Source organism: Exophiala viscosa (genome assembly GCF_022695815.1).
Source record: "Exophiala viscosa unplaced genomic scaffold EDD37scaffold_1, whole genome shotgun sequence".
Classification (NCBI taxonomy): domain Eukaryota; kingdom Fungi; phylum Ascomycota; class Eurotiomycetes; order Chaetothyriales; family Herpotrichiellaceae; genus Exophiala; species Exophiala viscosa.
Window position 1 is genome coordinate 3,338,084 of NW_026944353.1, and position 27,881 is coordinate 3,365,964.

General features: G+C 51.6%; 11 protein-coding genes across 11 annotated transcripts; 5 read left to right on the forward strand and 6 right to left on the reverse strand.

The window, feature by feature from the left end:
* The first annotated feature begins 14 nt into the window (after positions 1–14).
* EDD37DRAFT_62641 (anthranilate phosphoribosyltransferase) lies at positions 15–1,666 on the forward strand. The gene has a single exon (XM_062816303.1). The coding sequence runs from the start codon at positions 162–164 to the stop codon at positions 1,437–1,439; it is 1,278 nt and encodes a 425-aa protein (XP_062675558.1). The 5' UTR covers positions 15–161; the 3' UTR covers positions 1,440–1,666.
* Positions 1,520–1,979, reverse strand: EDD37DRAFT_62624 (DNA-directed RNA polymerase II subunit K). The gene is made up of 2 exons (XM_062816292.1): positions 1,697–1,979; positions 1,520–1,644 (listed from the first exon to the last, which is right to left on the reverse strand). The coding sequence occupies exons 1-2, from the start codon at positions 1,882–1,884 to the stop codon at positions 1,620–1,622; spliced, it is 213 nt and encodes a 70-aa protein (XP_062675559.1). The 5' UTR covers positions 1,885–1,979; the 3' UTR covers positions 1,520–1,619.
* Positions 1,980–5,216: 3,237 nt separating this feature from the next.
* Positions 5,217–6,598, reverse strand: EDD37DRAFT_62703 (uncharacterized protein). Its single transcript, XM_062816345.1, has one exon. The coding sequence runs from the start codon at positions 6,182–6,184 to the stop codon at positions 5,606–5,608; it is 579 nt and encodes a 192-aa protein (XP_062675560.1). The 5' UTR covers positions 6,185–6,598; the 3' UTR covers positions 5,217–5,605.
* Positions 6,599–9,789: 3,191 nt separating this feature from the next.
* EDD37DRAFT_557515 (VIT family-domain-containing protein) lies at positions 9,790–10,735 on the reverse strand (the record flags this gene model as incomplete). Its single annotated transcript, XM_062813708.1, has 2 exons — positions 9,790–10,297; positions 10,356–10,735. 2 exons carry the CDS (start codon positions 10,733–10,735, stop codon positions 9,790–9,792), a joined length of 888 nt encoding a protein of 295 aa, XP_062675561.1.
* Positions 10,736–11,927: 1,192 nt separating this feature from the next.
* Positions 11,928–12,821, reverse strand: EDD37DRAFT_604554 (uncharacterized protein; the record flags this gene model as incomplete). The annotated part of the gene is made up of 1 exon (XM_062814748.1): positions 11,928–12,821. One exon carries the CDS (start codon positions 12,819–12,821, stop codon positions 11,928–11,930), a length of 894 nt encoding a protein of 297 aa, XP_062675562.1.
* A 157-nt stretch (positions 12,822–12,978) lies between these two features.
* Positions 12,979–14,136, forward strand: EDD37DRAFT_64643 (uncharacterized protein). The gene has a single exon (XM_062817733.1). The coding sequence runs from the start codon at positions 13,102–13,104 to the stop codon at positions 13,810–13,812; it is 711 nt and encodes a 236-aa protein (XP_062675563.1). The 5' UTR covers positions 12,979–13,101; the 3' UTR covers positions 13,813–14,136.
* Positions 14,137–14,709: 573 nt separating this feature from the next.
* On the reverse strand, positions 14,710–15,388 carry EDD37DRAFT_64640 (uncharacterized protein). Its single transcript, XM_062817728.1, has one exon. The coding sequence runs from the start codon at positions 15,239–15,241 to the stop codon at positions 14,720–14,722; it is 522 nt and encodes a 173-aa protein (XP_062675564.1). The 5' UTR covers positions 15,242–15,388; the 3' UTR covers positions 14,710–14,719.
* Positions 15,389–16,236: 848 nt separating this feature from the next.
* On the forward strand, positions 16,237–17,855 carry EDD37DRAFT_617604 (zinc-binding dehydrogenase). Its single transcript, XM_062815744.1, has one exon. The coding sequence runs from the start codon at positions 16,686–16,688 to the stop codon at positions 17,679–17,681; it is 996 nt and encodes a 331-aa protein (XP_062675565.1). The 5' UTR covers positions 16,237–16,685; the 3' UTR covers positions 17,682–17,855.
* A 69-nt stretch (positions 17,856–17,924) lies between these two features.
* Positions 17,925–20,126, forward strand: EDD37DRAFT_64679 (ferredoxin hydrogenase). Its single transcript, XM_062817778.1, has one exon. It carries the CDS (start codon positions 18,165–18,167, stop codon positions 19,932–19,934), a length of 1,770 nt encoding a protein of 589 aa, XP_062675566.1. The 5' UTR covers positions 17,925–18,164; the 3' UTR covers positions 19,935–20,126.
* Positions 20,127–20,318: 192 nt separating this feature from the next.
* Positions 20,319–22,250, reverse strand: EDD37DRAFT_558503 (OPT oligopeptide transporter protein-domain-containing protein; the record flags this gene model as incomplete). The annotated part of the gene is made up of 1 exon (XM_062813756.1): positions 20,319–22,250. One exon carries the CDS (start codon positions 22,248–22,250, stop codon positions 20,319–20,321), a length of 1,932 nt encoding a protein of 643 aa, XP_062675567.1.
* A 979-nt stretch (positions 22,251–23,229) lies between these two features.
* On the forward strand, positions 23,230–27,475 carry EDD37DRAFT_64708 (sensor histidine kinase/response regulator). Its single transcript, XM_062817817.1, has 3 exons — positions 23,230–23,518; positions 23,572–27,364; positions 27,426–27,475. The coding sequence occupies exons 1-3, from the start codon at positions 23,469–23,471 to the stop codon at positions 27,456–27,458; spliced, it is 3,876 nt and encodes a 1,291-aa protein (XP_062675568.1). The 5' UTR covers positions 23,230–23,468; the 3' UTR covers positions 27,459–27,475.
* The last annotated feature ends 406 nt before the right edge of the window (positions 27,476–27,881 follow it).

Sequence of the window (27,881 nt, forward strand, 5' to 3'; positions counted from 1 at the left end):
GCCGTGCTCGAGGCCCACGTTGTTATGCTTGATGCCATTGATGACAGTTCTCGCTTCCCCGCAAATTCCCTGCGATTGACTCACAATTTTCGCTCGCTACAAAAGAGACGACACAGTCTGCACAAGCACCAGGCTTAAGAGTAACACGCCTGTACTCAAAGATGACCACCTCTCCTCGGAAGGTCTCTATTGCACCTCTTCTGAAGAAACTTTCCGCACCAGCACCTCAGGACAACAATGTTAACGCCGAGGACATTGCACTCGCATTCTCAAGGACTTTCGAAGATGAGCTAAGTGGGACGCAACTTTCGGCGTTGTTAACGCTTCTACATTCGACAGGCAAGGATAGACACCCAGCTGTCGTTGCAAAATGCGCACAGAGTATGCGTGATGCAGCAGTACCGATCAACGATCAGCAATTAAGGACAGTCATCGGAAAGAGGAAGCGCGGTTTGGGCAAATATCGGGGCGGACTATGTGACATTGTAGGAACTGGAGGAGATTCACATTCGACTTTTAACATCTCTACCACCTCCTCTATCATTGCTTCTCCTATCTTGATGATGGCAAAACATGGCAACAGGGCGCAAACTTCCATGTCCGGTTCCGCAGACGTCCTCAACGCAATACTTCCCAAGCCTCCAAAGATCGAAGCTCTGAGCGCCGACCTGCTCCCAGAAGCGTATGAACACACCAACTACACATTCCTCTATGCCCCAAATTTCCATCCGGGAATGAAGTACGCTGCAACGGTACGGCGTGAGCTCGGACTGAGGACGATCTTCAACTTGATGGGCCCTCTTGCGAACCCCGTTGAGAATCACATCGAGGCTCGAGTTGTCGGAGTGGCATACCAAGAGCTGGGACCGGTTTTCGCGGAAGCCTTGCGCTTCTCCGGCGCAACAAAAGCCATTGTGGTGTGCGGACACGAAGACCTCGACGAGATAAGTTGCGCTGGCAAGACCAATTGCTGGTTGTTGAGAGAAGCAGAGAACCCTGCCTACAAAGGCGACCGCGAGAGCGAGGACGAAGACACAAGTGATGATGAAGGCCCGCCAAAATACATATCGAAGATCGAGACTTTTCAAATCGAACCAGCAGACTTCGGCCTTCCTTCGCACCCACTGTCGGAAGTGGGCGGTGGAAAATATCCCAGGGAGAATGCTTCCGTGCTCATGAGCATCCTCCAGAACAAGAGAAGCCTCGACGATCCTATCCTGCATTTCGTCCTCTTGAATGTCGCTACATTGTTCGTGGTAAGCGGCGCATGCGAGGCCGATACTTGTCCGACCGGAGAAGTGATCAAGGAGAGAGGACCAGCAGGAGAGCGATGGAAAGAGGGTGTGCGAAAAGCCAGGTGGTGCATAGAGAGTGGAAGGGCTCTCGAGGAGTTTCAAAAGTTCATCGAATTCACCAATAAACCGATAGATAGGCTGTAGCCAACATGAAAAGTCCTTTTACGCGTAAAAGTCTTTCTTCTGAGCCTGTTCCGTCGCACTCAAGTCTTGCATGTGCTGAACCAACAGTAACAAACGCCGTCGCTATGCCTGATGAAAATAGAGGTATTTGAATCGTAGTGCTCTTAAACTAGTCGATCATTTCGTCGGCCGCGGGCAGAATCATCGCGCTTCAAATTGTACCATTCTAACGCCGTTGTCAGCAAGAACTCCAAGCACTCTTGTCCGGCGGCGCGTACCTCTTGGTTCGCTCCTTGTAAAGAACTCGGTGTCCACAAGTGCTACATCTTATCGCGTCGCCTCTTCCCAGACTGACTTTCGCGGCGCATTCACCACAGACATATTGTACGGTCGGTCCGCCAGATGCGTCGCCTGCAGCATATCCCGAGGCATATTGGTTGAAGCCGCCCGACTGTGACTGCGACATCTTTGCAATTAGACGGTGGTGAGATTCGAGGGGATTTTATGGATGAAGTGCGAAAGGTTCCTCAGTAGAAGACGTTGTTGATAAGTTATCCTCATGTGACAAATCCAGGCGAAGAATTTCTTGCGCTGGAAGTTTCGGGCGCAGTTCAGCATCACGTGAATTTGAGGTGAACCCATTCACATAACGAGGCTGACATACAGTACTGAGGCCATCCATTAATGAACAACCACCACCAGTCCCTTCTTACACTCACCGAATCTAGTTGTCCTAGGTGCCCAAAATCGTCCTGATACTGCTAGTCCCAATGCCCACTGCACGTTATGGCATTTGCACCACAAGTGCCACCTACGCCAGCACCATCAGGGCGCCAGATCATTACCAAGCCATGCCCGGTATGCCACAATATTGAAAAAAGCAGGATTATCTATTGGAGAGGGCAGGCCCAACAAGGCACCAAAATGTACAAGAGAGACTACCAAACTTGTGATTGTCACAGATTGAATATTCCATTGAGCGACCTCAAATTCGAGTCTGGATCGTATGACCGACAAAGAGCGAGCCAATGTTCGGGACGACCTGGCACTCTCGTATTAGGATCGTCTGATCAAGGAAGATCAAAATCGGTTGCCGCACTCTCTGGTCTCGCTCATCGCTTCCAGAGCGACGGCTTCGGGCACTACCTGGACGGCCTCTGGTCCAACTATGCCGTGAGCCTGATGTTGTGGGAGGCCAAAGCCGGTGGGTAGCAAACAGCTGAGTACGTGGCGCCCTCCTGGTCATGGCCAACCGTCCAAGGACGCTTGAAACCCCACGAATCGATTATTGAACGCACCATATTTTTGAGGCCAAACTGCTGGACAGTGGCTGCATCCCTGCTCAGAAGATCCATACGGTGCTCTTTTCTCAGAATCGGGCTTTGTCAAGCTCTCCTCGCCCTGTGCAGATGCGACTATAATCCACAGCGTGGAAATGGTAATCCAGCCATCTTTCTGACTCCAGCGATAGAGGCATTTCTGGTAAGTGACAGCAATGTCGAGGCGTCCCAGCTCGAAGCGAAAGTCATATGACTCTTCCCACGGGGCCTCGAAACGGGCCATGCTGGCTGCTATTTTCAAGAGCTGGTCTTGACTCTATCAAAGACCATGGAGCACTACTAACAGAGTCGATATTGGCCATATCATTAAGAACTCGCTCAGAGACTATCAGGAACGTGGCCATGATCTGCGCCTGATCAGCCAGACGATCACGATCGTCTAAAATAACGGTTACCAATCCAAAACGTGCTTGCCACGTATTCAGCCTTACTACGATCGTCCCCCCAGGAGCAGCTCTAATAGCCTCGCGCTACCAGCCGATGCAACAATGCTACCTAGGTAAATGGCCGAGACCACGGCGATCACTTTGCATCTTCTTCGCCTGGGAGGTTTTTGCGTAGCCAGCGTCTTTCTCGGGCGCTGCCTTCTCCCCCATGCACCGGATGTATGAAGGAGTCGTAGTCATTGGGGAGGCTCTGGGGAACTAGCATGGTCGTTCCGAGCAACCAAAACAGGAAGGACCACAGTCACTGAGCCGCTGCAAACCCGGCGTTCTGTGATGTACACCTGGAAATATTCATCCGGGGGTTCTCTTTCTGGTGCCCGCAGAAGTCGTGACGTCTATACAGCCCCGCTTACTCCTATGCTGCATATTCTAGCCTAGGTATTGAGGGTTTAGGCACCACTTGGTAGGGGCCGCCCCCAATCACTTACCGCAGTTCTATGCTGGCGGTCCAGGTACGGAGTACAAGTTCAATCGACAATTTTACCCGGCCCAGCCCGCCCGCTCGCCAGAGTTTCAGAGTGTTTGTTTGTTTGCTTACGACAGGAACTTCTTGCGGAGACCTTTATTTCCTTTTGCTTTGCTGAGGAGGTCACTATTGTACCTTGTTATCCATCCCGGCCAACGTTAGCGATCTACACTGCACTGCGCTGATCAAAAGATATTCATCTCCGTACGGCGTAAGTTACGAGCTACTGCAGTTTGTAGAATTCAAGCTTCATGGAAAGAGCTGTCACCTTTATCCGGGAGTTGGCATTTCGCCCTTTTCGGGACAGTTTTGACATATACACACTATCGATTTGGACGTGCAAAGCCGCATCTGTCACATCTCAGATGGTTTGATGTGTGATTTTGACAGGCACACCTTTTGCTCGCGAACATGGGTCGTGCCGTACAGTCCAGCAGTTCTCGTCTCCTTACCCCAAAGGAACAGGAGAGAACTTGAACACATACCTTCGTTCTCCAGCCTCTTGCTTTCGCTGCCCGAGAGCCCCAGACTTTGGGGTTACATTTTCTCTACTGCCGTCTCGCACGGTTTCTGCCCTTATGACCCAGACTGCTGGTCCAGGATCCAAGGATTGCGATCCGGGCGTCAATTGTTTCTGTGGTTGCTCATGCCTGACCAGCTCAGTGCTCAGTGCTTGCTCTTCCCCTTTACAGCGCATCAATATCACAGCGCGCGCTACGGACTTTATGTTCCCCCTGAGCCTTGATGAAACGTGATGCCTGTTGGCCCTGGCCTGTCTGCCCTACAGTAGCCTACCCCAGCCACTTGACAATAGTCGATGTGATATGCTGTCGTCGCCTGCGCGATAGACACCCAGACCAGATCAATCGCAGATAAGAGTGTTTCATGGCCCTGTAAGGAGAGCGACCTTCGGCTGTGTTTCATCAAAACCACATCAAGAAAGAAACCTGTCAAATCCGAGGGCCAGTGATTTCTCGCGTCTTTCTGCTCTCCTGCATTTTGAAAGGCCCAAGGAGACAGCCGATCACCCCCATGCCCGCCACCCGGCCACCCGCGGGCCTTAGCGAGAAACCCAAAAGGGGGAACACGCGGTCTGGGGCCAAAACTAGCGAACTGTGTGAACATGCAATCAAAGCCACGAGATTTGGGCTTCGTCATCACCTTGATGGTCGACTTGGGTGACGGCGGGATCGCCTTTGCAGGTACGAGTTGCACCACCTACCTCATCAACGCCAACGACAACAAAGAGAAAAGGAAGATCATTTTTGTATAGTCAAATTTGTTTCCCTAGAAATGGTATATCAAGAATCGAAAAGTCTATAAACCCAATTTCTCCCGTAGATTGCTCTTTGGGATAATTGTAGAAACGAAAGAAAAGGGAGAAATCCTCCCACCATCTGCACACGCCTTTGGGCTTCGTATGATAACAGGCACCTCAAAAGAACATGTCGATAAACCATGGCACTCGAGAGAAGCCACGATCTAAACCAAAAGGACAATAAAAAAAGAACGCCTGCACCTCCGCTCGCGCTTTTGATCGCTCAAAACGTGCTCCACCATCGCCATTGCTAGATCATAGACATGACTTCAGGTTTCCTACTTGCTGGATTCGTGCTCATGAGATTTCTTGGTTTCGTAGCCAAGTCATAATATGCCGTCGTTGTCGTTAAGTATTTCCACGGTGAAGACCTCTCGTCGGGTCCTGGAAGGGGGTGGGTTGATCGTCGAGATCGGGCACTGCTGCAAGGGTGATGACATATGTCCATGTGTCGACTCATGGGGGATGTCGTAAAAGAGCGTCTTTGCAGGCAGTGGAAAAGGAGGCGGCAGGACTCGCTGCGCCAAGTTGGAAGAGGTGGAAAACTTTGAGGTCGGCATATTATGACTTGTCTTGTTGGGGTCGTATCATTTGATCATTGATTGACGAGGCGCCGTTTAAGCGTGCTTGGGAAGGTGGCGAGCGTGCACGCGGTAGTGCATGTCGCTTCCGATGAGCTCGACGCTGCGCTTAGATGAACCGCCGGGGCAGATGGTCAGGACGAGGTTGCTGTCCTGATCGCAGACCATGGTTCGAGTATCATCTGGGGCGTTGTAGGCAGCGGAGCAGACTGATTCTCCGGCAGGGCAGTCGACTACGACGCAGGATGGGTTGCTTGGGTCATTCTGCATGGAAGGCACGATTTCCATACCACCAGAAGAGAACGGGTAGCCATTGATATTGGACAGATCATAGGAGATCTTGTTGTTGGCCCAGGTGAACTCGAATTGGGAGACGGATCCGGAAGTGGTGTCGTTGGGGGAGAGCTTGATAGAGAAGCCGTCACCCTCGTTGCTGTACGCCTGAGTGTAGCTATCGGAGAGCTCTTGCATGGCAGCGTTAGCACCAGCACCGACAGACGTATAGTAGACTGGGAAGCCACAGTTGTTGACGACGGTGGCGGATCCAAGGGCCAAAGTGGTTTGAGCAGAGGCAAGCAGCACTGCTGCGCCAGCGACAACGTTCTTGAATTGCATTTTGATTTGCGGTTTGGTTTTCTTTCCTTGGCGGTAAGGATAGTTGGGTCTGTTAGACTTGGTGTTTGTAAGGAGTGATCCTGTATAGGTGTGACGTCGACACGTTGGTTCTTGCAGCAAAGGAATGATGCTGATCAGAGACCTGCTCGAGGTGGTAGAGAGAGAGTTGAAAAGGATTGACCGTTTGCTTTCAAAAAGGGGAAATTGAACAACAGAGACGGCACCCGGTTTAAGTAACTTTGATCTCACGGACTGTGTCCACAGTCAACAAACTTCGAGTCGCCGCCACTCCCAGAGCCCTGGACGCTGGCCCGTGGGATGGATCCTCCTGGACCTGCATCGTTTAAAGATTTTTTTCGGATGCGTTAGCGCTGTCAACGGGCAGGCAAGACGGACATGGGCATCGTGGAGCTAGCCTCGAAGTCCGCTGTGTATGCTATTGGTGTCAGAATTGAGAACGGCGGAGACGCAGAAAACCATATGCAAGCCCTAGGCAAAGGAACAAGCGGTCGAAAACGTTGACTACCGACACAGTAGGTTCACAAGGGTGCCATTCGGTGGTGCAGTGGATTGGGTTGATGGAGTTTGGCACTTTGCACCATTCGTGTGCTGTCAAATAGAGGCCTGAGCGCAACGCCATGAAATGCCGTGGTTCCTGAGCTAATGCAGCCGTAGTGGAGTAAATAGAGCCAATCCCGGTTGACATGCTCACCCGAGCGAAGGCGTCCAGGCCCTGTTAGGTCTCCAGGTACCAAAGCCCACCGATTGGAACGCCCCCGGGGCCAAGGCCGGATAATGGCGCACCAAAATCATTCCCACTAGGCGGAAGATGGGTTGGCTTCAGGCACCGTCAGGAACAGCACACCTTCCAAGACACAAGCCTCCCGATAGCCGTTTGCTCGGCTGTCCTTGCCCACGTGTGGTGCCGGCGCGGGAGAGGGTCTTTTCATCCTGCCGAGAAACTCGTGCGCAAGAGACCGTGCTGTTCCATGCGACAGCGCATATGTCGCATAAGGTCTTACGACACTGTGTCGCAAGTTGTCGAGTCGACTGGCGCCACATGTGCGCCTGGAGAACAGCAAATCCGGGCAAGGCTCCTACCGCCTTACGGCAGAGCAAAAGTTGCCCACATTTTTCCCTGCACGAGGTGTATGGTTTTTCCAGTATGACACATTCGCGCATATGTGCACATTGTATCCCAATACGTCAGTCATGCATACAGTATTTTCATGCAAGGAAAACTTCGATTGGGGGAAGATCCTTCGGGCTGATTGCAAAGTGGGAACCCTGAATATCTGAGGCCGCTTGTCCTTGGAAACGGTCCATAAATGATCCTGGCTCACTTGGGTCCGTTGCGCTTCTTCCGAACCAAACTAAGAGAATGCGATCCCAGAATCTCATATGAATTGTGCGTAGGATATATCATGATAGCGATTAGCGTTCAGTGCAGCAGTCGCTGTGCAAGTGGTATCCACACCATCGCCAATGTCAGGTTGTCCCACGATATCGTAGCCTGTCAGGTAACCCCAACCGCCTGCGCGTGGCGTGTAAAGTGCTTGCATAGCAACGACCGTTGGGACTTCGGACTAGTGCGCAGATAGGAATGTCGCATCGCATCCTTGTCGCGGAAAAAAAGGTGCAAGAAGAGCATAGACCAACGTACCTTTTCAACGTCGAGCAAGTAGAATTCATGCTGACTGCAGAACTTGCGCCCGATCATAGTGAATGAAGAATCTTCCGTGGTTGTCGGGCGCATCCAACCGAAGACTGCTTGTGTAACATGACAGAGCTCATGTCTTGTCATCCTCGGATACACGTTGGACAACCTTGTTCTTGTTCCGACCTCGATAGCGCTTTGCTGACAGAAGTCTAATAACAACGATATGCAGTCGACCTGGGTTCGTCTTCAACGGAGCGACTGACCAAAAGAGATGGGTCGCATAGTCTCGAAGGGCTTTGAGCAGGCAAAAGCGATTGGGCAAGATCGAAAACTCCGTCAAAAAGTGTAAAGATCAGGAGCGCTAGAGAGATTCTGGGCAACCACAGAACGGGGAAACGGAAGGTTAGACAGAAGAGCAGCGTTGGTATGGCCGGGTCCGACCTAGCGCAGAAGGTATAGATATTTCCATGCATGCAAGGGTTGGGCTGTCAGTGTCTGGAAGATGGCAGAGTATCCCAGTCTGAGGGATATGTGATGTCAATAGGTATCTGTCAATGCAGCAGCATCCTGTTTGACGGGGGTGTGGCGGACTTCCGTACCGTATTCGAAGGCAGAACACTAGCAGCAAGATCCTGCCCAAACACGCAGCCGCTCTGAAGCCAACGTGGTGGCTGGGAATGTTCGACATACTGTGGTAGTATATGCCAGAAAAGGAAAGTACCTGAAAATGGACTGACCGGAGACTTGTAGCTTGGACAATCGATAGTCGATAGTGAACAAGCAGAGGGTACCCACACGGCAGAGGGCGGCAGAATGGATGATCCCTTCGAATGCTGCTGTTCGGGTGTATCTTCTAGCATGGCCTAAGCCAAGACTTGTCCATGGCACCTCTGGTCAGAACGGCCAGGCTCCCGTTGTTGAGAAAGCGCTTTCACAAAAGACTGCGGGCTCTACAGGCGGTGCTAGATTGGGAAGTGGTCCGCTTGACAAAAAGCCAGAGCAGTGAGCACAGATCGATACCTTTCCACGTGTAGCATTGAGACCAGCTGCAAGTTGCAAGCTTTGCAGGCTCCTCCACAAAATTGCTGCAATGTGACGGTGTATAGAAGGTAGATGCAGTAAGACTCTCCATTGGCAATGCCGAGAGAAAAGAAGCGAATCAGATAATGGTCGGTGGTTGATGACTTGGTCCATGCATTTCGGAAGAAAAGGAAATCTGCAAGTCAGAAGAAAAAATGGAAAAAGAGGAGGAAGAGGAAGGAGGGAAAGGCCGAGGCAACAGCGCAAGGCAACGTGCCGGGAACTGACCCCGTGCCGGAATTTCCACGCACGCCAAGGGCAAAACGGAAAATGGTTTTCTCGATTTTTCTCATACCGAGTGAACCGAACTGCCGTTAACGTTATGGTTCATGCAGGGTTGCCTTGACTATTCCATCATGAAAACCGAAGCCCATTGATGGCAACATGGTAGTCGTCGAGCCGACAAGCAGATTTCAGCGATATCGCCATCAGCCAAGAGCCATCAAGTCTGTCCACAATGTAACCTCTAGCGGAAAATCTCATCAGTCTCTCTCAAGCGGCCATCACCGACAAAACGCCCTCATGGGAACCTTGCTACATGAGGTATCAGTAGTAGTAATCACCTATGGAGTACTCCGTACCTTTACTGCATACCGGACTTCGCCCGTCAGCACGAGCCTTCTGTTCATGTACAGTGACATATGATTCAGTTAGGGTCGACTTTCAAGGGACCAGGCTCTGCGTCCGGAACCATGGGGCGCTTCTTGGTGCCTATCAGGACCATATCTACGCCCGCCGAACGGGAAGTGTTCTAGAAAGACTAAGGTAACTGTAGTCCAGGACTAGAAGAATTGACTTTTTCTTTCCTTTCTCGCTTGCACGAGCCGACGAACATACTCTCGATGCTTCGTTCATCGTCCAGGCTCTAGGTCTGATTGATTAACCTTACCAAACCCACAGCAGCACCTGCCGCGATCACACCAACAACCAGCATCTGCAGGGCGCCGCCGCCGCAGGCCTGGTAGTTCTCTCTACCGGTCCAGCCCCGAACAACTCCAGTTTTCACATAACCAAAAACCAGTAGTACTACACCCATGAGTCCCACGCTCCACAACAATCCAGCCAGAACATTGTCCCTTGGGACGATGAAATAAGGTATCAGTGGAAGGAAGCCGCCGATGAAGTATGATAATCCCAAAGTGAGGGCCGATAGGTATGGTCGACCGGTATCGGGCTTCGCCGCATGGAAATGATTCTGCATGAGGAATTCCTTCAATCCAGGCGTCGATCCCTTGATGTGATCGGCCACACGTTTTGTGTCTTCGGTAGACAGGCCGAACTGCTCAAAGTACTCTTGGACATAGTCTCTTGCTGTGTCCGCCTCCTGCAAGATCAGGTCATTGCAGCTTCGATCAAGTGCATTGTATGACTCTCTGCAAAGCGTCAGCCTCCCGTTGGGATCTCAAGTTGTCCGGAAAGTCTGCCACTTACATTTCACTTTTGGCACCGACATATCCTCCAAGACCCATCGATATGGCACCGGCGATGAGTTCGGCCAAGCCTCCCAGGACCACCACTCTCGTATCTCCAAGCGCTGTCAACCCTGCTGTAAGGGCAAATGGTACAGTAAGTCCATCCGACAGTCCTAGGATCGCATCCGACACGATTCTTGCATCAAGCCGAAAATGAGACAGGCATCCTCGTTCCGAAGCTGTAGAACTTTTGTCGGACCAGAAGATGGGTACTCGTTGATCATCTGACCGTGTCTGGAGGGTTGATGTTCTTGATAGAAGAGGTTTGTTGGCTTCAAGGTCAGGCGCGGTTGGCAGTGTCTCTCGTTCATGGTGTTGCCGGTTTGGGGTCTTGTTCATTCGCTGGTCGGCCTCCATAGCGCTGGTTGCTTCGCTAGGAACAACCGAACGTTGGTCTCTCGGAGCTGACTTCTTTAGATTCTGAGACTGATTATGAATAACGTATCAAAGATATGAAGGAGCTTCCACAATGTTTGATGTTTCAATCATCTTCTGGCACTCCTCCTAGAAGCGTGGCAGGCACCATGGATGCACATATGCTCTGGGTGGTGGGGTTTGACCAATCAGAGACCAGACAATGCTAATCTTCAACTGAATGTCTGTGACAAGGGTAAGCAAAAAATGCTTTCACTGCTACGGGTACTAGCAAGTCATGGCCTTCACTTAGGTAATAGGCAAACCTTCCCTAGACCTGTCGGGATGGTCTCATTTCCAATAGCTATGCAGATATGAATATGGACCTGCTTGATCTGCCCAATGGTTATGCAGGTAAAATCAGACGTCCTCCTCAGGTTTATGGTCACATGTCTGGTGCAACTACCTCGCTGACATGTGACACACGAACCCGTCTCTCACATTGAAGAGGTTGCCACAAGAAAATCTCATGCGCACCTGCATTGCGGGCGTTATGGGTGCAAGGGCTTCGAGCATAGTGACCTTGGAGCCGATCGGGTCGTCAGCGTGTGTAGGGGCAATGCGTAGGCCAAACCACCGCGGCGACAGCCTATGTTTTGAAGGACTCCTCCTCCACGCTGCTTCGTTTGGGCTCTAGCGCTGGCAGCTTCTGCAGTGAGTTCGAGTCCGATGACCTCCGAGCGACGACATACGAGCCTGAGCGATCCAATCCCGACAAGTTGATTTTGGACCAGAGTTGGCTTATATGCAGCCAGATTTTTCATCGGTGTATGGTCCTCGTCCATTCCAGTGTGCCGAACAGTGGTAAAACGTGACCGTCTGTCTGGAAGGTCATATTATCAGCAAGGCACTCTGGTGGTCATGACGTGAGTATCAGGTTGGCGGGGAAGCCATGACGATGTACACCGCCTCTTTCAGCGGGTTAAGGATCGTTCCTTTTCTGCATGTCGATTGTCTCCCTACTCGCCTCTCAGAGACAGACCCCGACCCGAGCGAGCACTCCAATATGCCACTCATGCAATCCAGAACAGGTGTTGTCAGGAGAGCACCGCCGTTAACGAGCGGAGGACCTGGGTTGTGACCAAAATATGGAGTAGACTCAATTTCATATCGATCATCATCTCCATCCACCGACTCTGCCTTCGTCCCATCGAGCCCTCATCTCTTTCCTCTTCTCCAGTGTCGTAGTTCCCTCTTTGATTCTTCGAATCCATTCTGAAACGTCTTTCTCACTAGCCTTTCCATTTCCACCGCCGTAGAATGAATCATCTCTGTCCGAACCATCCAGAAAGCTCTCCTGCACGGCCCTTAGCAAGGCCTCCTGCTCGTTGATGCTCGACACCAGCCGCTGATACATCTGTCTGGGTCCCCAGGGCGCCAGCGCATCGTCCATCTCGCTCTGTTTTCTTTTCCACTGCGTCTGCAATGACGTATGGTTCAGCAAGAGCTGCGCCGTCTCATTTCTCAATTGATGTAGTTGATTTTCTGCCCGCGAGACTTGTTCTGCAAGCTGGATATTGGCTTGGACGGCAGACTGCAGCGGAACAAGCGCTGAAGAGTAAGAAGGATGACTAGCCGCGAAGGACGCGAGCAAAGATGTATTGTGGACAAGTGGATGCAGTTCATTAATTGGCTTGTCCTGCAACTCGGGCGGAATCCATCGGTCAGATAGTGAAGGAGGTGGGATCGAATTGTGGACTGTCTGAGACTGATATTGAACCTGGGAAACTGGTGTCGAGTAAGACTGGGCTGGTGGAAGAGGTGGCTGTGGACGCGGCGAGTTTGTTAGTCCAGGTACGGCTGGAAGGGCCGGCGCAGTTGTGGATGAGGGGCCTGGCGTGCCCGAGCGACTTGAAGCAGAGCTTTGAATCTGGTCATTGAACTGAGATAGAGGCTTGGGCGGAGGGGGTGGGGGTGCGCCAGCTGTTATGGGAGATGAGGGTGCTGGAGATGCATGCGATGCAGTTGGATCGCCTGACGCCGAGGTCGAGGTATAGAAGGATTCAGACATACTGGCCACCTACACGCACCGCGTGTGGCATTTTCCTGTGACCCGAATAGAGCGACGTTGACAAGAAGCGTTCCGCAGCACGCGAGGTTCAGCCTTGCAGTTTTGCGGAGTAAGGCTTACTAGGCTACGCTTGAACAATTTCTTCACAATTCCCCAACTCTTGGACCTTTCCAACATAACCTCAACTTCGATTCATCCATCCCCACACCTGCGCAACCTCTGTTTCCTATACTCGGCACGCACATATCCTCACGTTCACTAAGACGATCGCTCTGCAAGTATGGACTATCAGAACCGTGTCGGTTCGAAGTTTGGTGGAGGAGGTGTTGCTTCACACTCCGCAACAAATGCCGATCGACGAGAACGTCTGCGCAAACTCGCGCTCGAAACGATTGACCTCGACAAAGACCCCTACTTCTTCAAGAACCATGTCGGATCCTTCGAATGCAGATTATGTCTTACAGTGCACCAGAATGATGGCTCATACCTTGCACACACGCAGGGGCGCAAGCATCAGACCAATTTGGCTCGCCGTGCGGCCAGAGAGCAGAAGGAGATGCAAAAGGATGGACAAATGCTGCCGGGGATGATGGGCGTGCAGGTCAAGAAGAATATGGTCAAGATTGGACGTCCTGGTTACAAGATCACGAAGATCCGTGATCCTCTCACACGACAGGTGGGATTGCTCTTTCAGCTACTCTATCCCGAGATCACGCCAGGCGTCGAGCCTCGGGTACGCTTCATGAGTGCATACGAACAAAAACTCGAAGAGCCGGACCGGGATTACCAATACCTGCTTGTGGCGGCAGAACCATACGAGACTTGCGGATTCAAGTTACAGTCACGCGAGGTGGATAGGCGAGAAGGACGATACTGGACTTGGTGGGACGTCGATACGAAGGAGTTCTGGTGTCAGGTTCTATTCAAGACCGAAAGAGACGAGCGCTATAGTAACGTTCCTGGATTGGCTCCCGCTCCAGGGAAGAGATGACTTGAGCCTCGTTAAGAGGCGGGGGGAAAACCGGAGACCCTCTACTTCTTTACCGGGGATATCATTACTGTTGCTTCATGTTATGGATGTGAGCTTGGAGCAGGCTTGCTGGACGGAGAAGCGTCATTACGTCGTTTGGATGCTCCAATTTCGAGGCATGCAAACATCCCTCCTCACTGCAGAGACACGTCGAATGGGCATCGCATCCTCAGACTCAGCTTTGCAGCACGCCCAGATATTGTCGACAATACAACCCAGCGGGGTATGGCATCAGGCACTGTGGCTCAAGACGACTTTTTGAACATTACCGCCGTCATGTTCAACATTCTAGGTGAAGCAGGCATTTCCATGAACAACCCTTGGCAGTCCGGCCGACTAACTTAAGGAGCCTGGACATAACCAGTCTTTTTCGACGATCACGCACTATAATGGTTCATGTTTATGGGAGTGACATCGGATCGCGAACCGATAGCGCGGCGCCAGCTTTGGGGTGAGTAAGGGCTTCAGCCTTGCAGCCGACATCAGGCTAAGCCCTGACGGAGGGATCGCTCGTACAGTATTGTAACAGCAAAGCAGCTTGCGGGATACACGACACGACCTTTCTAGGTTGCGATTGTTTGAGTCAGATCAGGAAAAGGAAAGACAACATGAGGCATATTCAGCCGTTGCGACCTGCGCACAGATGTAGCCCAGGGTCTCACTCGAGCGCATGGCTCTCTGTGGCCGCAGATGGCATTGCACCTCTGTTGCAAAGGAGTGCTATCTGTACTCGTAGCAGTTTAGCCGTTTTTCACGAGCATATATCAGTGACCCCGTCTTTTGGTTCAATGACGTTCTTTTCCCCGTTGCGCCATCGCCATGCAAAGCAAAATCGTTCAATCTCGTGATCTCCATCAATGCACATCCATTACTGTTGACCGATCTGTGCCTTTCCCAACATCATGACGTCTCCATACTCCTTAAGACTGAAGTCCCGGTCGATGACGTTCTCCCAAGCACGCTGCATTTCCTCCTGTGCCTTCTTGTCCTTCCAGCCCCATCCTGGTGTCTCGTCTCGTTCGTTGTTCCCGGTTCCCAAGCCACCGGACTCAGCAGATTGTGCGCCATCATATCTTGCATCCACCCCGGTTGGTTGTCTGGCTGCGCTTCTGGTCGCTCGGGTGTTTGCGCTTGGATGGCTGCCGTTCGGTAGTGAGTGACGTAGCGACTCGTTGACTTGCATGTCTTCACCATGAGTCTGAGATCTGGGCGGGGACAGCTCGCCTGGAGCAGCGGCGTTGAGGTGGTCGTTTGCTGGCGTTCGAGGACGATCATTCACATTCGCACTGCCTGGGAAGAGGTTGTCGTCTTCAAAGGCTTCATCAATAGGATCTTGTAGTGCGGAGGGGGTAGAGGCAGTAGAAGTTGTCATGGTTTCGTCGAGGTCCATAATCTCTGTGTTACAATCTGGTGGAGAGACACAAAGGTGGAGGCTAGTGGTCGGTCTCACAAAGAGTGAGGAGAAGATTGTTGACAGTGCACCAGGGTCCTTTCGTCGAGTAATGAAGTTCAATATCGAAGTGAAATCACGGACGAGTGAAGATGCAATACTCCGAAGACAGCCTAACGCAGCCCCGCCAAGGGCGCATGGGACAGTTGCAGCCTTGGGCCCGTAGGCTCGAGAAGATCCCCTATCATTTTCAGCCTTTCCCCGCGATCCACTGTAACACGCCACATCATCGATCTATTCTGTGGTCCAACCATGGCAAAAACAACCAGAATTCTGAAAGCGATAGAGTCGAGGAAGTCGACGCAGGCAACGAAGACGAGCCGTCGTCTGGGGTGGGCATCGCACAGCGACTAAAACGTGTCAAGCAACCATACAACAAGGCTCATAGCGAAATCCCTCAACCAGCCAACGTAGCACAAATGTCGAGTCCAGCTCACATCTGTCGCAGATAGGACTACTCTCAATCTTAGATTCAGTCCGGAGCCACAAAGTCGATGTGCGCCTGTACACAAAATGCCTCTCATAAGATCCGTCGATTCAAGTGCTTCAATGCCATTTGATTGTGAACTGACAACTTCACGATAGGAGAAATGTCAAACAGTGTGCATGATATGATACATTGATTCTCTGCCCTCTCTCTCAAATAGCTGTGTACGTACCACGTATTTATAGGTGAGAGAGGCATCATTTACCCACTTCCTACAACGTGATTTACCCACTGATCGAGACCTCGTCGTCGCCCTCAAACGCTGTTGTAACAAGGCGCTGTCAGACCATTGAATGGTGCGGGAAGCCATCGCGTAAGTTAATCTTGCCGTTTGACAAGAAATCGTCCTACGTTTGATGTGCCCTTTTGTTCTCCACTTACGTCAACGCAGTCGGCATCGGGCTATTTCGAAGGCGACACTTCCCGTTGTTCTCACGACACGGAGAGGAGATTAGGCCGCCAGTGTCCCCGTCCATCCCCAGTCTCGGGCCCCAAGAACGCTATCATGCCGTGCAAAGCTCCCTGGCACGACAGCTTTCGTGCTTAAGCTTCCTTCATGCATTGGTCCTTCGTGTCTATTGATGTTTGACCTTCACGTTCGTATTGCAGGCATCTGTGCCGTGTCTTGACATTAGCCGCTCAACTCTCCTGTGAACATGGTTTGTATTGGACGAATGAAGCTCCAAAGATTCCCCCGACGGTGTGTCTCATGCAGACCTGCCACTTCGTCAGCCGTTCGAAGATGCCAGGGTCGAGGAACCTATATAGGATGCGGTGTGACACGCACAACCTCTGCTTCAAGCACAAGCATCGTTGACCGTTAGACAGTACAACAAGTGAAAGCATCAACACAACATACAATCAATACTCTTCAGTGTCGGTCAAGGAATCACCGCAATGCCTACAGCAATTAAGAACGTTTGCATCACCGCCTTTGGTGGCCCAGAAGTCGTCAAAGTTGTGAACTCCTCTCTGCCTGATCCAGAGCCAAAACATGTCCAGGTCCAGGTGCTCTACAGTGGCTTCTCAGGGGCAGATATCAATATGAGACTGGGTCACTATCCAATGCAGAAGAAGGCTCCTCTCGTTCCTGGCTATTGTCACGTCGGCAGGGTCCACGCCAACGGCCCTCATAGTAAGAAGTTCAACGTTGGCGACTTGGTAGCCTGCCTCACTATGTACGACTCGGAAGCGACATTCACCAATCAACCCGAAAAGTATTTGATCTCAGTGCCCGACGGTCTGGATCTGAAGGTCGCCACCGCCCTGATCCTCGATTGGAACACCGCCTACGGCATGGTCAAAGGGAATCTTCACAAGGGTGATAAAGTCTTTGTCCATGGTATGAGCGGAGCGGTTGGCTATGCTCTCATGATGCTGGCCAAGCTGGAAGGTGCCGAAGTCTATGGCACTGCCTCAGGTCGCAATCACCAGGCCATTCGTGAACTGGGCGCTACCCCTTTCGAGTACAAAAACAAGGACTGGATCAAGGCGATGAAAGACCTGGGCGGCGTTCAAGCTGTGTATGATCCATTGGGCTTCGAGAGCTGGGACGAGTCGTACTCAATCCTCAGCCACAAAGGCGGACACCTGTATGGTTATGGAGGCAATTTGGCCTCATTGAACGGCGAGGAACCTCGATCAATCATGTGGCCTACGGTCAAGCTGCTTGCACAGAACCTGAAGTTGTGCCACCGACGGACGACCTTCTACTACATCACGAAGGATCAAGCCACTTTCGAACCAAACGTGAAAGAGCTCTTCCAGTTGGCTAAGGAGAAGCGGATAGAGGTTTCAATCAAGAAGGTGTGGTCTTTGGATGATGTTCCGACGGCTCACAAGGAGTGGACTAGCACGACGGGGATGGGCTCTGTGATTGTTGAGGTTTCATGATATATTTGAGCGTTATGAAAGTTAGCGAGTGATAGAATCATACCATAATGTTTCCTTAGTAAAACATGAACAACTTGGTCGTTTTGAGAAGCAGCCAATCCCGTGCGGCTCTGGCCACGCGCATAGCACTTACTTGCCGGCTCCAAAATCTCACTCAGTGAATGCAAATCTCCCCCCTCTTACTGGTGGGAGACTGCCCGGACATTTCACAGCCTTGCCACTATCGTTATCGATAGGAGCTGGAGTGGGGGTCCCGAGCGTCAATTCTTTTCTCCAAAGACCCGGTCCTCGGAGACAGTCCAGCATTAATAATGTCTTAAGAAACTAAACATTTCAATCTGTGTTTGCATGATTGAACATTCCATACTCCTCCAGGCGGCATCGCTATTGTACAGAATCCCGTTCAGATCCGAAGTCCCTCAGAAACCCCTTGCCAACATCCCATAAGACCTGCCAGACCGGGCAACGCGGTCGCCACTCGCCATGAGTGCAATCCTGTCTGCGGACGACCTCAACGACTTCATTTCGCCTGGTGTCGCCTGCATTAAGCCTGTCGAGACCCTTCCGAAGCAAGAAGATTACAATCCCTACGAAGTTACCACCGAAGACAAAGTTCAAGCACAGAACCCTGCGCCCGCATCCATCTCACTTACGGATTGCCTCGCGTGCTCAGGATGCGTGACCTCCGCCGAAGCAGTCCTCGTTTCCTTACAATCGCATACAGAAGTCCTCCACACTCTTGACTCATACCCTTCGATAGACATTCGCAGTCTGAAAAACAGCTCGAATGGTGCCATCAACGGACACGTACCTCAGCCGGCTGGTGCGAAGTTGTTCGTCGCCAGCGTGAGCCCGCAAGTCCGGGCAAGTCTGGCGGCTACATATGGCATTTCTGAGCGAAAAGCAGGATTTATGATTGAACAGTTTCTCAGTGGATCACAGGGCTTGCGGATAGGCGGTCAACACAACAACGGGTTCACATATGTGGTCGACACGAATCAGCTCAGAGAGGCTTGTCTCGTGCTTGGAGCAGAAGAGGTGGCAGATTCAACAGCGAACAAGTCGAAGTCGAAGCCGGTCTTGACGTCGTCTTGTCCTGGATGGATATGCTACGCCGAGAAAACGCACCCTCACATACTCCCTCATCTTTCGAACTTGAAGTCACCTCAGGCATTATCAGGGACGTTATTGAAGTCCGTCTTGAGCAGAGCGCTTGGCATTCCGCCGTCACAGATCTGGCATCTCGCCCTCATGCCGTGTTTCGACAAGAAACTGGAAGCGAGCAGAGAAGAACTTACCGATCGGTGGTGGCAATCTACCGAGACGAAAAATTCATCTGAACCTGCCGTGCGGGATGTCGATTGTGTGATCACTTCTCGAGAACTTCTTTCGCTGGCTGAAGAACGCGGCGTGCGGCTGTCTAGCTTGCCTCTCGAGCCTATTGCTCCTTCCGATCGTCCTCCGTTTCCAGACACAAGAATAGCAGACTTCCTCTTTCCAAAACCTCGGAGGCGGACCGAGCAGTCTCCAAACGCAGGCTCTTCAGGTGGCTATCTTTACCACATCCTTGCGACAGAGCAAGCACGACATCCAGGCAGCACAATCTCCATACAGCGCGGTCGTAATGTCGATGTGGTCGAGTACAGTCTCCTGTCGACTTCGGGTGAAAATCTGATGAAATGTGCACGCTATTATGGCTTCAGGAATATTCAGAATCTCGTGAGAAAACTCAAGCCGGCGAAGCAGTCAAGACTACCAGGCGCTGCGAGGAGGATGGCAGCATCCGCAAGTGGTGGAGGTGAATACACCTATGTCGAAGTCATGGCATGCCCTGGCGGATGTACAAACGGTGGCGGCCAGATAAAGATCGAAGATGTGGCCTCCATCCTGCCACAGACTAGGGGCGAAGAAGTCGTCAATGCTGCCGGTCCGCAGGGCCAGAAGGAGTGGCTGAAACGAGTCGATGAGGCTTACTACTCTGCTGATTCGGATAGTGAGTCTGATGGAGATGTGGTTATGACTAATGGTAATGGACATGCTGCGGGTCAGGTCATCAACGGCATTGACGTTTCCACAGTCCATGACTTTCTTGACCACTGGGCCAGTGTTGTTGGCGTCTCGCTCGATAAGCTCGCGTATACCACATACCGTGAGGTCGAGAGCGATGTTGGCAAGAACAAGGCCAGTGGGAAGAACTTGGACGACGCAGCACGCATTGCACAGATTGCTGGGATGAGTGGTGGCGGGTGGTGAGGGACAACGGCACCAGACATGACCTTGGTGACGATTGTTAGTTGCTCCTGTTGGTATTTTATAGCATTTGAATTTTGCCGTTTTGCAGGCGTGAACGTGGGAAAAAACGGATACCCAGAAAGATTACACGATACAATGCATGAGCCGGACCTAGACTGCCATTTGTAGGAATATTCTTCTCGGCGCCCTCGATCAGCATACGAGAAAATGGTATACCTACTGTATATGGCTCACTATATCGTGTCCAAACCTATGTCATACTTATGCAATATTCGCTGCAGTCGTAAATGCTAGTTGGTCTCTAGATGTCGTAAATGCTGTCCTACGTCAGGGATGACCTAACCTTCCACCTCGTTCCCAAATTCACTTGTGCCATCGTGACTCTCACAGGTGTGGCACTCTCAAACTAGCCAAGAGGAGATTGACAATACTCACCACACCTTCACCGAGGATGAGCCCGCTCGCCAACACAATGACCTTCGTCTCACCCCGTTGCTTCCAGTTGACCCACCAGAGAGTAATGGCGCCGCCAACGGTTCGGGCCAGCGTGAAGCTCGGCGTGTTGTACATACCCACAGCGACCGCGATGCCGCCGGGTATCCACGGATGCAAAGTGCGAAACCAGGGCTTTGCGTCATGGTAGGCGAGTAAATATATGCGCAAAGACGTCGTCAAGACGAAGATTGCGCCAGCTACCAGGGCAAACTGCCATGCCATGGGTGGAAGACCCTTGCCTGTGACCAAGCGGGCAGTGAAGATCCAGACGTATGCTGTCGGCATCTGGAAGAGCTCGCCCGGGACTTCATATACAGATACATAGAGCTTGTAGACGGCCGCCGAGACAAACGCGCCTATGATGCTGCCAATGATCTGGCCATAGAATTGAGCTTTGGGACTTGCACCGATCAGATGCCCGGCTTTCAGGTCTTGAAGGATGTCGCCGGCTTGCAGCGCGCCCGCCTCGCTGACAGCGCCAGCAAGCAGATTGATCACAATGGCGTGGTTGCCGAGTTTCCCTGTCGGCGTGACGAGTGCGAACACAAGCTGGGTGAGCTTGGAGATGCCAGAGACAGGGTTGAGGTCTGTCTCGCCAAGCGCGCGTACTCCCATGATAGACAATACCAGGGCCAGGAGGATGGCTAGGATGTTGAGGCCGATGGGAATGTAGCCACCGAAGGTGATGTGGATACAAACAACACAGAGGATAAGTGTGAGGGGTAGGAGAAAGGCGACGGTGCGGTCAGAGATTAGGTGGTGTGGTGGTGCGTCGTCAGGAGGGCCATCGGAAGCGTCTGCAGGCTTGGATGGCGATTTGCGCTGAGTTCGTGCCCGTGAAGACCCATTGGGAACGATGTGGCCGGCGATATGGCTACCAAGGAAGACCTCGTACCAGGACGAGCTGTTCTCAAAGTGCTCTTTGCCTGATCTGGCCCATACAGGACCATACTTGATCGTCGGTCGCAGGACCAGCCAGCCCAGGTTCACCACGGCGTCGGCCAACATGATTGCCAAACTGACCCAGACGATCCATCCTTTGCTTCCTGTTTCCCAGTCATCAACTGGACCTGGTGCCCATCCTTTCTGCTTCGCGATTGGGCTCAAGATCCCCCAACCAATGACCGCTCCAAGGAGCATGTGGAACGTCGTGGCCGGACCCATGATGATACCTTGACCGACATAGGCTGGTGATGGATTCAAGGTCCAAACCCACGTGTTGGCAAGGTACGTGCCGAAGATGGGCAATCTATGCAGGATAGGGAGGAAATACTGGATGAAAGTGTATGCTCCAGAACCCGAGAAAGCGAGAAGCAGGAGCCGCATCTGCTTCTTCCAATCGCCTCGCACATCACGTTCATCAGCAGGTCCGGCGGTCTCATCTCTTTCGCTTTCTCTGAGCAAATTTTCGCGCTCTTCTGTGCCTTGTGTTGGGATTTCTCGGTCTTTGGCCTCGTCACTTTTGGCTCCTCCATGGAGGACGCTGATCATGAGAGCGGTAGCTGTGCCACTAGGGAATTTTAAGCGCTCACGTATGATTACTTGCTTCCTTAATGGGACGCCAAAGACGACACCGAATAAACAGAGACCAACTCCCCAGACGAAGAGTCTCCATAGAGACAGATCTATTGGTGCACCTTCACTCGTCTTCAGGAGGAATTCCAAGCTCGGTATCACTCCGACAAATCCCAGACCTAGTGGCATGGTTCCAACAGCACCTGCCACAGTCTGCACTAGAACGTTCTCCACAGGTGTAAATGGGAGGACCAGAAAACGCGAAAGAGCCTTGAACATGGCAAACCCGATCAACGATGCGGGCATGGCCATGCCCGAGACCCATCCCGTCTGAAGCCCGAAGTATGTGTTGGAGAAACATATTATGATACCTATCCCGGTTCCTACCAGAACGCCTCGAAATGTGAAATTCGTTCCATCTAGGGCGGAATCGGAAGCAGGGGAATCGGCATAGCAGGCATGATCAGACCTGGCGTTGGATATATCGTTCTGGGGAGTAGCGGCAGACGATGGGACTGACAGCTCATGGGATTCGGTGTCGGAGATGGAGGAGGAGCGGGAATGCGATTGTGTCTCTGTGGACATGATGGAGGAAACGATTATTGTTGTCTCAATATCATATTGCTATCGTCCTGAGGGCCAGAGGTGAAGACTGACCTCGGCAATTGTCATACAATTCGCTGACAAACACTGTGTAGCGACCGAAAACGATAGAGTGCACTACTTGATCGATTGGCAAGCTGAGGGTCGATCTTGGAGGATATCGTGGTCGTCGTCTCCATTCGCAATTGCCTGCGGGCATCGCCAATTTCTTGGCGAATTTGAGAATGGAGATTCTGTCAATGTCGTCAACTGCATGACTAATACTGAGTAGGCACCCCACCTGCGCTGCCGTCTTTCGCGCGCTGCTGGTCGGTCTCTTTGACCTTGCTAGTGTGGGTAAAGTCGTGGAAGGGATTCCATCGAATTCGTGGAAAAGTCGATCAAGAATTCGGGCCATTGCAGTCTGGACCCCTCCGTGACCCTTTCGTGTCCCGTCTCCCATGCATCCACGAATGACCCTTCTTCGACTCAACAAGAGCTTATGAGAGCCTCTCAAGCCTAGGGTAGCCTCTTTGACAGGCCCACGGCCAGTGCCACTGGACACCAATCACGGTAACCATTTCCAGTCCTTGCTCCCTGGGTCTCTGGGTCACTACCTGGAGGCTTTCTTACAGGGAAATCTACCATTCTATTAAGGTTCACCATGAGACTTCGGTGGTGAATAGGGACTTTGTCGCCTCTTCAGGTTATCACTCCGTTGCATGCATTTTGCACTCGCTGCCTGTATTCATCGACGTTATTGACGCGACAGCGAATCACCGACCCATTCTTCGTCCTTCCACCTTGAACACGGAACAATCGCCCTCCTCGCGATGGTCTGCATGCGCAAAAATCCCATCATTGCTAGGACAGGACAAGTCCAAAGATAAAGAGCCGCGCTGTATTTGGGTTTGAACATTCGGTTCAAACGAGCCTCTTACAATGCCTCCCGATGGGCATCGTGAGGGCGCCCGGGAGCGTGAGATGCACAGGTTGGTTTGCTTTTTCATCGTCGGAGGGGTAGAAACTGATCCAAACTGTGCAGATATTACCAGCCATGGCTCGAAAGATACATATCCGCCCAACTCGAGCAAGCCGAATACCTCCCCCCGAAAACAACCCACAACCCTCGCTCCTCAAGAGACAAGGCATTGACCGCTTTCGCTCAACTTGGCTGTCTTCGGTTGAACGCCCGAAGAGGTATTATCACATTGCTGGACAGCACTAGACAATATATCATCGCCGAGGCCACTCAATCTCTGTCGCTCTTATCCGATGCTCAGCATATTGATGGCGATGAGCTCTGGTTCGGGAATTCTTTCATCGAACGCGGTGAAGGCGTGTCAGGAGATGCAATGTTTCCGGAGAAATATACGGCGCATGCACAGGACGGCTCCTCGTATAGTGCCCCCGCCTTGGTGGTCAACGATCTTGCTAAGGACGAGCGCTACAAGACTCGGGGCTACGCAGGAAATGGCGTCTCATTCTATTGTGGAGTACCCATTACCACGAGCAGGGGTTATGTTATCGGAGTTTATACTGTGACCGACGACAAACCTCGAGATGGTTTGTCGCCTGAACAGCTCCGAGTCATGTGCGACATGGCCGTCATTGTAGCCGAGCATCTAGAGTCGGTCAAAAGTGATCGAGCTAGAGCTCGTGGCGAACGCCTCATTCGCGGCATTGGTGCATTCATCGAGGGAGAATCTGGCATCGACTCTGTGCAAACAACCCCAGGCCATCAGCCTCAACCGAGAGAGAGGAGGTTTTCTGCTGAGTCAGGTCAAACAATTTCACCAGGGCATCCGAAGACTCCAGCGTTTAAGGGAATGGTTATCGGAGATGCGAACACACCTGCTAGCGATTCACACGAGGCAATGAATCACGATTTGGAACACGCTAGTCATGACTACTTCTCAGACCGAGCGCAACCCGACAACGATGGTTACAAGGCAACGATACCGGCACCCGAGAACCGAGATTCTGAACACAGGCAGAGGCGATCAACGCCTCTCAAGCGTAGTGCAACAGGGCAGAAGAACTCTTTACTCAGTCCACAGCACGTCTTCGATCGCGCAGCTACAATTCTTCGAACTTGTGTGAATGCTGACGGAGTTGTGTTCATCAATGCCAGTGCTGCGAATCTCAGCGCAGGTACGAGTATGAACGACGCTGATTCTGGTTCGCAATCTGGCGTCAATACACTTCAACATTCCAGAGCTAAGAGCAAGCGTCATGTCGAGCATTTGCAGAATGACGCAGTACAGGTCCAGATTGACGGGACTGCTAACGGCATTCCTGATCCCGAGGCCAAAGAAGCAAGCGATTCGAGTTCGTCAGGAGGGACACGAAGTAATAGTGATTCTTCCACAGCTCCGATCAAGAAGCAGTTTTGTGAGCTTTGGGGCACATCCATGCTCAAGCAACAGAAGGCTTTCAATATTTCCCAGCAGACCCTGCGACGGTTTGTCCGCCGTCACCCAAAAGGAAAATGCTTCACCTTTGACAAGTTTGGCAAACCCGCCTCGAGCGACGAGAGTTCCGAATCTGCTTCTACAATGCCTGAGGACGACCCGAGCAAGGCCGGAAGCAAGTCTCCGAAAGCAGTACGACACATCTCGACAACGACATCTTTGATAAAAGCGCTTCCCGAGGCGAGAAACATCGTATTCCTCCCACTATGGGACTTCTCGAAAGAAAGGTGGCATGCAGCGGTTGTCCTATGGTCCAATGATCCGTCTCGGCTCACCAATATCGAAGATGACATGTCTTACCTTGCCGCTTTCAACAATGCGTTGATGAACGAGGTGAACCGTATCAATCTTGCCTTGTCCGACACGGCCAAGGCAACCTTCCTGGCCAACATCTCCCACGAACTCCGATCCCCTCTCCATGGTATCCTTGGAAGTATCGAGTTTCTCCATGACACGAACATGGATGACTTTCAGGCAGGGATGGTGATATCAGTCGAAACCTGTGGCAAAACTCTATTAGACACAGTCAATCACGTGCTCGATTATGCAAAGATAAACAATCTTTCGAACCAGAATTCCAAACGACTGGGTTCTTCACGGAACCAGGGCTATCAGCAGTCTACAAACTCGGATGATAGCTTGACGGGGGATTTTGACATGGCTCTCATAGTCGAAGAAGCAGTCGAAGCGGTGTATGCCGGTCAAGTCTTCCGATCCGCCAACACGGATGCGCTCGAAGGCAAGGGTCCAAGGAGCTCAGCCGCTGGCCGCGCGATGGAGAAGAGGTTCGCCACACGAGAGAGTCTCAGCGAAGCGGCTGCTAACAACGCTGACGCCGTACGCCTTACCCTGAATATCGATGATCACATGGACTGGAGAGTACGATCACAGCCTGGCGCTATACGCCGGGTCGTGATGAATATTCTTGGCAATGCACTAAAGTACACAAACAAGGGCAGCATTGATGTCTCTCTTGTGGTCGACCATAGCCGAAAGAAAGGCCATTCACACCTGCACGCTCACCTCAAGGTGACAGACACTGGGAGAGGAATGTCTGGAGAATTCATGAAGAATCACGCATTCACTGCTTTTTCGCAAGAAGATTCTTTGGCTACTGGTACTGGACTTGGATTGAGCATTGTCCGACAAATCGTCGATTCACTCGGAGGAAAGATCGATCTTGCTAGTGAAAAGGACGCCGGTACAGAAATAAGCATTTGGCTGAGTTTACCCAAGAGTCAACAGCCTGCCCAACCAGACTTTGAGAGGAACATCATGACAGAGATGCGCAAACGGACCAAAGGACTTGAAATCAGCCTGCTTCTGCCAACGCCAGAGGAACCGGCAGAGTCTCAGACCAAAGCATTGCGTCCAATGCCTACGGTTGAAAGCTCAATGAAAAACCTGCTATCTCAGTGGTTCAGTATGAACGTCACCAAGGCTAAAAGCATGGAGGGTATTTCGCCAAGCTTCTTCCTCTATCCAGAGCCGCCCCGTATCGATTATCTGATGGACCACCACGGCAATCCTGACTCGCCAAGAGAGATACCTGTCATTGTCCTATGTACCAACGCATTCGAGGCAGCGAGTCTCAGATCGCATGGCCTTCATCAACTTACCGACATTGGCAGAATCATTGAGATCATCTCACAACCTTGTGGGCCTCAGAAGCTAGCCAAAGTGCTTCACCGATGCATGCAACGGATGAAAATGCTTGAGACAGATCATTCGAAGGGTTCTACGGAACATGTGCCTATGTCCATGAATCGCAACAAAACAGAGGATAAGGATATGGCCAGCAAATCCCCTTCAGGTGCACAGAAGTGGCAGGGAGGTGAGCCTGAGTCTGGCGCAGAGAAGTTGACGCACAGGCCCAAGGACAAGGACAAAGACAAGGACAAGCATAAGAGGCACTCTCAAGTGTCGGCTGCCAAACAAGCTGCCAGAGAGGAGCTCCAGTCGTTCGACGGGCCTGATTCAGCCGAAGATCTGGAGCTCGAGAAGCAAGCCGAGAACAGACCACGAGTTTTGGTGGTCGACGACAATAACATCAACCTACATCTCCTTGTCACATTCGTCAGGAAAACAGGGAACCCGCATGAATCTGCAACCAACGGACTAAAAGCGTTGGAAGCTTACAAACGCAGCGTGCTTGAAGACAAGAAAGCATTCAAGTATATTCTCATGGACATATCGATGCCAATCATGAACGGCATCGCAGCGACAAAGGAGATTCGCAAATTCGAGAAGGAGAATCAGATCGAAGACCACGCCACCATTATCGCATTGACTGGGTTGGGAAGCGAAAGTGCTCAGACGGAGGCTTATCAAGCTGGCTTTGATAACTTCCTGAGCAAGCCCATTGTGAGTTTCCTCCCATTCCACCTGTTCAAACTGTTGGTTGCTGACTTGTTTTGCTCTACAGAAGTTCAGAGAGTTGCAAAGACTACTTACGTGATATAATGGCTTTTAGGCCATCGCTTTGAGTATATTAAGGCATTGCGTCGGTGTTGAGGTATCGGTGGACTTCTTGCGTGTCCATGATATGAATACGTACAGTATGGAGGACTATGCATGGCCTGAGGCCTTTCTGTGGCGTTACATAATGATCATGTTGATGTTGTGCGGGCCTCCTGTCCTGTAGGTATATTATGGACACAGATGTGTCTAGATGGCATTGCGATGAATGATTAACGAGGCGCGCTGATACGTTGATACAAGCTATTTGGAATCTGCAACGTTCGCTGGCTGCGTGCAGATACTTGTTTACTTTGTACATGTTCGTAATACAGTACTTAATGGTGATGTATCAGCTATTCTCTCCGTGATGATGGCAAGAGAAGGCATCAAAATTTCTAGCTAGCCTTTGTTGCTGCGTTCG